At 34.3% G+C, this 9,568-nt stretch overlaps 1 protein-coding gene and 1 long non-coding RNA gene across 8 annotated transcripts; one reads left to right on the forward strand and one right to left on the reverse strand.

The window, feature by feature from the left end:
• The first annotated feature begins 809 nt into the window (after window positions 1-809).
• LOC132631868 (uncharacterized) lies at window positions 810-5,388 on the forward strand. Of its 7 annotated transcripts, none has more exons than XR_009579138.1 (10): window positions 810-969; window positions 1,530-1,557; window positions 2,043-2,082; window positions 2,302-2,563; window positions 3,542-3,876; window positions 3,971-4,079; window positions 4,369-4,739; window positions 4,825-4,875; window positions 4,966-5,064; window positions 5,169-5,388. It is a non-coding gene; the product is annotated as an uncharacterized LOC132631868 (long non-coding RNA). The 7 variants fall into 7 exon arrangements; XR_009579134.1 differs by lacking the exon at window positions 4,825-4,875 and having other exon boundaries at window positions 4,369-4,508; window positions 4,606-4,739; window positions 4,876-5,064; XR_009579136.1 differs by lacking the exon at window positions 4,825-4,875 and having other exon boundaries at window positions 4,369-4,508; window positions 4,622-4,739; window positions 4,876-5,064.
• Window positions 5,389-6,652: 1,264 nt separating this feature from the next.
• Window positions 6,653-8,134, reverse strand: LOC132634019 (CEN-like protein 1). Its single transcript, XM_060350346.1, has 4 exons — window positions 7,834-8,134; window positions 7,332-7,393; window positions 7,175-7,215; window positions 6,653-7,093 (listed from the first exon to the last, which is right to left on the reverse strand). Exons 1-4 carry the CDS (start codon window positions 8,038-8,040, stop codon window positions 6,876-6,878), a joined length of 528 nt encoding a protein of 175 aa, XP_060206329.1. The 5' UTR covers window positions 8,041-8,134; the 3' UTR covers window positions 6,653-6,875.
• Between the last annotated feature and the right edge of the window lie 1,434 nt (window positions 8,135-9,568).

Genomic DNA, 9,568 nt, shown 5'->3' on the forward strand with positions numbered 1-9,568 from the left:
GAGGGGACCGACTGATCTGCCTTCTTCGTCATTGGAACGACCAAGCTCGGTGACCCGAGCATTTGTGGCCGTTGGTCCGTATAGCCGTTGGCCCGTACGGCTGTTGGTCCGAGTAGCCGTTGGTCCGGGTGGCCGTTACACGCGAGCCACGTGCCAGTAGCGTCCTGTCATGGTCAACTACCCACCATGCGTGTGTCAGACGGCGCCGTCAGTCTAATCCCACCAAATCCGTGCAGAGCTGTCCTTATTATTATTATTTTATTAATTCATATTGGATGAAACTCATGGAAGTCACACTATAAATAGGGCATATCCCCCTCCTTTGTAAGGGTTGGCTTCTTCATTTTCCAAGAACACTTGTAATAGAAAAACATATATGCAATCTCTCTCAAATATCGGACTCGGTCCATAACAATTATTTTCATTTCCATTGTGCTTCTTCAAACAAGTATTGCATGTCATTTAGCAACACTAATACACTTCATCAACTGCTTTGCTACATAACGTTCATATACCTCATTTCCCTATGATATATTGAGATCCAAGCACATATCCTATACCCACTTACAAATTCAATTGATTACCTAAATCCGGGGTAAACAACACTATAATCTAAAGTGTGCGCACAGGCATACGCTATCTAGTCTTAAACTATACATAAGTGTGAGTTCCATCTTTGTTTCGTCGTCCAAGGGCATTAATAGAAAGGACGAACAGGGGTAAAATTATAATTTCAGTGTTACATTTGTTAATTTAAATAAACTATAAATAAGTGTGAGTTCCATCTTTGTTTCGTCATCCAAGGGCATTAATAGGAAGGACGAACAGGGGCAAAATTATAATTTCAGTGTTACATTTTTGGGGCAAATTTGGAACTAAAGTCACTACTCACTACCAAGGGATCTAATCTCTCTCTCTCGCTTCTCCCTCGTATTGCTCCTCAATTCAGACCAAATTTCTCTGCTTTAGGTAGTGTTTTTCTTCTTCCTTTTTATGAATTTTCTCCACTATCTCTTCGTCAACGTGTTCAATTCAATAGTAGCTAATTTCATTCTTTTTTGGTTTTTTAAGTGTGCGTATCAGCAATTGTATCTGATTTGCACATGCATGTTTGAAAATAGAAATAGATACCTCATACCTATATGATTTTGGATATTTCATGGATCAAAATCCGGCCTTCTCCGATACTAAATCTAATTAGCATTTTTATTTAATTTTCAGTAATGTTCTCTTCTTTTTGTCTTTGTTAATAAGTGAGTAATCTTCATTTAACTGTGTCCAAATCTGGTTCATAGTTCATTTGAATAATGATCTGCCTCATATCATGTATTTTACTTAGTTTTTTAGCTGCTGTTTCTGGAAAGTAAATTCTTTTCCTCTGCTTTTTCTATTTTTGGCGTTGTGAGTGCTTTGGGTAATATAATGTTCATGTTACTGACTTAGTGCTGTAACATCATTATGCATCTAAGGTATTTGATTATATGCTTGAAACAACTGAATTACTTTTTTTGGATGTTTTTTTTTTACAGGTCATACAATAGATGCACCTCTCATCAGGTACATTTTTTCCACTGCTAATGGACAATATTGGAATGTTTTTAAATTATAAAGTATTTGGAAAAGAAATGACAAAGTCCAAGACACTGCAGATTGGAGAGTGATGTCCGGTTTACGCCTTTAGCGTTCGACATAATATCTTTCTCACAAATTTCACATGTATTTTCCCCATTAAAATTGGAATGCGATATTTCGTTTATGCATTTAATCACAATGGAGTTAATAACGATGGAGACTGTTCGCCTGTGATTTTACTTATGGTAGTTATAGATATAACTTTATTAATGCATAAATATATGTAGTAAGAATTTCTTCGCGGTATTAGTTGTTTCTGTCGTATACAATACATTTTTTCTTATGTACTTTTGTGCAATATCAGGTCTGTATAAATGACTTTTAGTAGTTCTGCGTTGTACATATTCAAGATGCTTGCTCATATACATGAAAATTACTAACAAAATATTGTTGGGAGTCTTTTTCAACAGGTTTACCAAAATAGTACTCCACCAATCAATAACTCAAAAGGTATGTATTACTTCTGCCGGATAACATCAGTCTCTATGATATATAGTTGTCTTGAAAAATATATTTCAAATGTATGTCATTTGTTCTCACCTGTCTTTCTGTTAGAGTAATTTACTTTTGTCTTAACTTTTTATTAACAAAATATAGATCTAATGTATTGTTTCCAGATTATAAAAACCTATAAAATTAATTTAATGGAAGTATAAATACTTGAAACAGGAATATATGAAAGAAAAGGTACTGTGAATTTACTGCGGAACCCTCGACCGACGAATTGCTGACAGAAATTTGAGCCGTCGTACTAGATATGCACAAATGTCGCCTGAGAGCAAACATTTACTTTTGTCCCGACTAAGAGATAAAAGAGTTGAATCGAAAAAGCGAAAACTCCTTCATCCTTCAAGGACTACAGTCTCATCTCCTGAAGTTGACATCCGGCCTCCAAAAAGAAGAGCTCTTACTATTATCACTCCTGAAGGAGGTTAGAAAACTACATTGTTATCTTCATTTTCTGAAATATTTCCATACAAATTGTATTTTTATGTACGCATGATGTCTTCTCAAACATCTATAGGTACACTTAGATGCTTTAATTAACCTACTCTCATTGACGTTGCTCTTTTCAACTTGACCTGTTTTTTGGTATATTTCCTCTTAAAGTATAATTCTTTCAGTTCTTCCGTATTGATTTAGTTTATAGTCTATTTAGAACATCAAGTATGAAGAATTAATTTTAAGCCTTTTTAATACATGGAGTTGCTGAAATATGACATTTCGGGTAAGTGTATGTCTATGACATAATGATAAAGTTATGAAACTAATTACATTTTGAAATTCCTGATTTCTTTTATTAGCGTTTCCCCCGATATGTTTTTCCTCTGAAAAGGCAATTCATTCAAGTTTTCATGTCCATTTAGTTTAACATTTCGAAATGCAAAAGACCAAATTTCAATGATCTGGGATAGTTGGATCTTGTGTTTTTTGTTTATGAAGCTAAGAGTTTGGTCTATCTAAGAATATCAAGCTTTGAAAATTTTAAGTCTCTTGAAAGTGAATCTATAGCTTAATATCTTTGTTGTCTGTCATATTTGCACATAACCGTGGACACTGTTAGTAAGAACTTGCTCACGTATTTGCCAATGGTATTTTTTGTATTAATCATGTCAAATTTACATTTCTCTTCGATTAAAACCGTTCTTATTACATAATGATTTTAAATATGTACAATCTTTTCACAAGTAATTTTTCCTGGTGTTAAACAAACTAATTGGCATTGCAGGTGTCAGCAACTTTTAGTTTTTCATTGTGTTAAATATACAGTGCTCAAGGAATTGGAAGAGATTGTAGATCTCTTTGTTAGATGATAGTTCAAATGAGTTGCAAATGTGAATTGGAAATCTCAACGTAGCTTATAAGTTATGTAAGTATTAAGTGAAATCCTCAAAAATGAATGATGCAGGCAAGAAGTGCAAATTACCTGTTCCATTTTCTTCAAGCAAGCAGGAAAAGCCTGCGTCAATATCATCCTCATTAGATTCAAAGGTTACATTCTTTTGCTGAAATGTATAGCCAGTTGTAAGCTTTGAGAATATGGGGTGATGCAGTTTCAAGTTATCAAAATGTGGTGTGCTGAAAAAAGCATTTTTGTTGAATTCAACATGAAGGCCTTGGAGATGGTAGACTAGGACATATCGTAAACACAACATAAAACCTCATTGATTCTTTTTTGGAGGTTTTCCATGCCATAATGGAAGCCAGTATTGCTCATAACTCAAAAGACGTGTTTGCATAAGGGTAATGAGATATTTACCTGTTAAAATGCTTCATTCTGTTTGTGCCTGTTGGGTATTTTCTGCTTCATACAAAATTTGGTTATTTCTTATTGCAGTCCAGCTTCCCATTTCAATCATCGGCAGCATAGTTGTTTTCTGATCTCTTGCAACTCCACAACAATTGGGAATTAAGTCGCTCAATGTTGGAAAGATCAGCAAAATAGTGTAAACAAAAAATCTTTAAGATTTCTTTTGAAGCTATAGCAAAGCTTTTAGAATTTTAAAGTTAATTATATGATATTTGATTAATTAGTTCTTGTGAATGTTGATTATAAGGTGCAACAACGTGTATTCTTTCTTCCCTGGCTTTGTTTCTTTCTTTTTTAAGTTTAAAACGTTTACTTAATTCAGTGTCATTAGAATTGAGTTTTCATGTAAGAACATGTAAATACAATTATGCTGTTTCATTGATCATACATTTGATCATTGTCTCAATTTTAACGGACTTGAACAGAAACCAGTTAAATGGACTCTCCTGCTGCACTGAGGGACGTGCCTCGATCAAACCAATAAATACTTTTACTTCTTTAGAAACTTCACTTCTCTGGGAGGGCTGCAACCACAGATGCATGTTCAAATGCACTGATCTTTCTGGTAGCATTCTTCATTACACTCAATACTCATAAAAGTCTTGTGGAATTAGAAGAAGAAAGTTCTTGAAAACGTACTTTTGGTGGATTGACTGAAACAGTTTCATTTCCAACAAGTGCCGGTGAAAGAAACAAAAAGTAAATGAACTCTTCAAGCACAAATGAACAAGAAAGGGAAGCAACAATTACAAAACCTGAAACTTCAGGCAAGATGCTGAAACTAGAACCACCGAGGGTAAAATTCAGCAATTTGTCAATTACCGTTGCTGTAAAAATAGTTGCTTAATTTGTCTGTGACTATGTCGTCTTGATCTTAATAGGAAAAGTCATCTGGATTTCTTAGCTTAAACAAAGTCAATGATTCTTGACAGGTGGAACTCTTCTTCTACCTCACCTCTGAATGTGAATAGAGATATATCAATCCCTTCTTCCTCTAATGTGATTGTGTTTGGAGGATGCAGCAACATACCCTTAAAATCTATGCTGCACTTTCAAGGTTGAAGTCGATAAAAATCAAGTATGTCAAAACTTACACCTCTACTATGGTTGTGCGGTTACTAGTGAGTGTTCTTACAAGATATTTCACCTAATATTATATGAATCAAAATGCTTATCAAATGTTTTCATGAGCTGACATGCTACATTATCAATTTTTTTATTGAAGGTTGAAACTTGAAGATGGAAAAGAAATGCATCTTGAAGTGCAAGAGACATGCTAGTGTATTTGTGGTCAAAACAACAATAAGGTTGTTAGAAGGAAGTGACAAAAAAAGGCTGGAGAAGAACCTCCAAAATCAGTTGTAGTCATCATATTTTTTCGTAATTTGGATTCTAATATTCCAGATCTGGAACTAATTGAATTGACTATTACTTTTGTTTCCTCCTGCTTCTTATCTGCTGCCACAGTTGCTTTCAAAGTTATTTCTCTCTAAATTGTCACACCTAAATTTTTGTCGTTAACGTGAGCTCAAACACCTAAATCTAGTTTATTATACTTAAAATTTTTGGAGTTCGAACTTACGAAAGTACATTAAAATTCCTGGAGCTTGAACGATATAGTTCTAACTCCAAAAACATTTGTGTAGAGTTCCTATTTTCCAAGTTGTGCGGAATAATCCGAAGTTTAAACGTTTCCATACTTTGGATGGTTCAAAAAGTGAGTATTTGCCCATTTCTACCATGTATTTGTGTGAATTGCAATCTTAGGTCTTATTTGTTTCTATTAAAATTAAGATGTCTGAATTTGTTTCTATTAAAATTAAGATGTCTGAATTTGAATACACATCTGAATATTAATATGTACATTAAGATTTAGATGTCTGAATTTGAATACAGATATTTAATATTAAGATGTTGTATTAAGATTTAAATGCTAAAAAATTAAGACGATTTGTTTTTTAAATATCTGCATATATAAAGTTTGTCTTTATTTAAAAGATTAATAAGTATAAAAATTTAGTAAAATACTAATTAATCTAATACTATATCAACAAAATATTTTTTTAAAATTATATAATGGTGGATAATGGTGATGCTTAGCGGTGGTAGTTATAGCAACAATTGGGGATCGTGTTCGCTAATGGTAATGTAATGGATCGTAGCTAGTGGTGGTTGCGGTAGTTGGTGGTAACAGATGATAATTGTGGTAGATAATAGTGATAGCTAATGGTGGCGGCGAATGATGTCAGATTGCCAGTGGTTAGCGGTATATAGTGGCGATCGATGGTGGTGATTACGGTAGTGGATTGGTGGTAGCTGTGATAATGGTGGTTGGTGGTGATGATTATAAATGGTGACTAGTGGTGGTGACGATTGATTGTAGTGATTGACAACAACTGTGGTTGTGGGTTGGTGGTAGTTGATAATGGTGGGTGGTGGATGTGTAGTTGATAGTGGTCGGTGATGACGGTAGCAATGAATGAATGAAATTAGTGAACAACCATCTATGTAGAAATTCTTGAACATCTTAATGCTATTAAAACTTTGTTATACATCTTAATTAATCAGATGAAGATTCAGACCTAAAAAATAAACGGATTTAATAACTGAGATCTAAATAATTAGATTAAGTCTTAAATGAGGCCATGGTCAACTTGCAAGTGCACATTATACAAATAAAAAGAAATAGTGCAAACTTGAGGCTGAGAATACGACAAACAAATTAAACATAGAGTAACACCATATTTAATCGGTTATGAACTTATAATATGGTTGACAATGACACTTAAATCTCTTGAATCAATCCGCGAGGGGAAGTACACAACGTTTTGTAGTGGTAGTAGTAGCAATAATACTTTTGCCCGTATATTGTCCCTACTATGTCTTCACAAAGCAGAGTGCAGAGCTTATTTGAATCACATGCTTAATTATTTCATCTTCTTCTGGCGGCAGTTTCTCTCTGGGCGTTGAAATAGACAGCAGCAACAGGGCATTCCAATCCATTTTCTGCTGAAAAACTCCGAGTGTTGAATTGGTCCCTTGTTGCTGGTGCTTTCACTGTTTGCCTTCCTCTTTGTTTGTATAATATGAATACATAGCGGTGAATCCCTATTACTGGCTTTGGTGTCTCATAGCTCACTATTTCCCGTCCTGCATATATTTTGAAGTATAGTTAGTTACCTTAGTCCGAGTTTAATTTATTTTTCTAGTTACCATTATTCTCAGGCTTACCAAAAGAGACGTCAGTGGTACCAGGGATATCTGTAACAATCCTGAAATTTGATATTATAAGCTCATTAACGTGAATATCATACACATAGTGCAAAAAGAAATGTAAGTTTGCATTCTACTTGTTTTGCACAATTTGAATCATCAGCATGAGGATTACCAGTGGAGGTGCTCCCTCAAGTACGGATCACTGGGACTTGGAGCATCCGGGTCCGTCATGATCTTTCCCAAAGAAAAGAATCAACAATCAGAAATGGGAAAACAGAGACATTAATTTCGTTTTCTTTTTAGTGTATTCCGAAGATAATGATACATTTATGTATTTGAAATCTCTTTAACATGATGTTATATAATCACATAAACGTATCATGGCATGGAAGGGAGCCTTGGAGCAACGATAACGTTGTCTCTGACCAATAGGTCACGAGTTCGAGTCGTGAAAGTAGCCACTAATCCTTGCATTAGGTTAGGCTGTCCGCATCACATCCCAAACTTTGGGGTGCGACCCTTCCCCGAATCCCACTAACGCGGGATGTTTTGTGCACCGAACTGCCTTTTTGAAACGTATCAAGACGTGTTTAAAACCACAAGTTCTAGTTGCCATATAAAATGAAAGAGAGGAAGCAGGTAAGAATGTAGATAGTTTGTATAAGGAGACTTACAAGTGTATAAGCAGATCTCATGTCTTCACCACCAATCTCAACACGAGGTTGTGCAGCAACAACAGTAGGCATGAGCTCATGTCCATTGGAGACTTGCTTGCTCCCATTGTATATCACTTTCATTTTCACACTCGGAATGAAACTGTCTACTACTTCTCCTATCACTCTCCCTGCTGCTAGTGGTTCACAAGCCCCTCTAGAAGACATCCTTTTTTTTTTTTTTTTTTTTTGGTTAAAAAAAAAAAAAATTGTACGTCGTTGTGTGAAGAAATATTGTTGTGGACGATTTGATAGTGTGGGAAAGGAGGAGGCTTTATATATAGGCCTTTTTCTCAGGAGAAAAAAAAAAATATGAGTACTATAGAGAAAGATATAAAAAGAAGGTGCGCTTGATTTATAAGTTAAAAGATTCGGAACCCAATTAACTTGTCAGAAAAAACGTTGTCGACATACGGATATTAAAAATTAAACATGCTGGCTATGTTTTGAATAACGTAACTCTCAACAATCACAGCAGATGTCTCTTCACTATGCAAAGCTAAACCACAACAGATAGAGACAATAGAGAGGGCTGGGATTGTTATAGTATTTATTGTCGTTCATTTAGCTTTCGAAAAGCTATTTAACTCATCTACTAGCTAGTGTCAATCTTTAATTTATTCGTTTAAAAACACTCAGTTAATTATGCACATCCTTACCGTAGTAAATTTGGCAATATATGTATTTTAGAAGTGGATCCTGGATATATATTTGACGGGTTACAATATTGAGATTCTTATTGCTGAATTCATTACACATTGAAATAATGGGTTTAACCTTTAGTAATTTTTTTTTAATTCTTTTTGTGATTTCTACATATATATTTGTATTCCATATTGAAAATGTTGTGTTCAGTTGAAGCCATATGTATTATTCATCAGGCTTACGAACAGGGGCAGAGAGGGAATTGAACACAAGGCAATTCCAAAAATACTAACATGTCACAATTGGAAATTAAACACATGACTGAATAAGTGAATATAGTTTTAAATCCCCTTAGTTTTTTTCTTTTCAGTAAATCCCCTTAGCTACTACACTGGAAGCTTTGCTAGCTGCTTGTGTTAACGAGATTCATTAATCTATGTGTATATATAAATTTTTTACCTATACACAGAGGCGGATCCAGGATTTAAATTTAGGGGTTCAATCTTAAGATGTTTAGTATTGAACCCATTATACTTCAAAAGTTATGGATTCATATATATTATTTATTACAATTTAATAATTTTTTACACATAAATTTATGCTCCGCTTCGAAAATTAGGGGTTCAATTGAACCCCCACTTACTGGGCTAGATACACCACTGTGTACATATTATAGTTTTTTGGCAAAAAAAATTTAATTAACCTAACATGATACAACAGGTTAAATTGCACTTATAATAAAAATATAAAAATACCATTACGCTATCAGTGAAAATAAGTTACGTAGAGTCTTCCATAGTTGGATACTTCCCGATCGGGCCTTCACTAGGGAAACATATCTTATTAATTATTTTATACTTAATATTGGGGATAAACCACATATGGCTTTAGTTTGTTGGCTTCATAAGAATGAGGAATACTACTTTATGGAGTTGATAATAATATCCTGGACAAATGGGAATTTAGCTTTTGAGGTGCTTCGTCTGTCGAATACACCAAGAAAAGATAAAAATATCTTATAACAATTTTTTTTTTTTTAAAATACAACTTT

This window comes from Lycium barbarum, chromosome 3 (genome assembly GCF_019175385.1).
Source record: "Lycium barbarum isolate Lr01 chromosome 3, ASM1917538v2, whole genome shotgun sequence".
NCBI lineage: Eukaryota > Viridiplantae > Streptophyta > Magnoliopsida > Solanales > Solanaceae > Lycium > Lycium barbarum.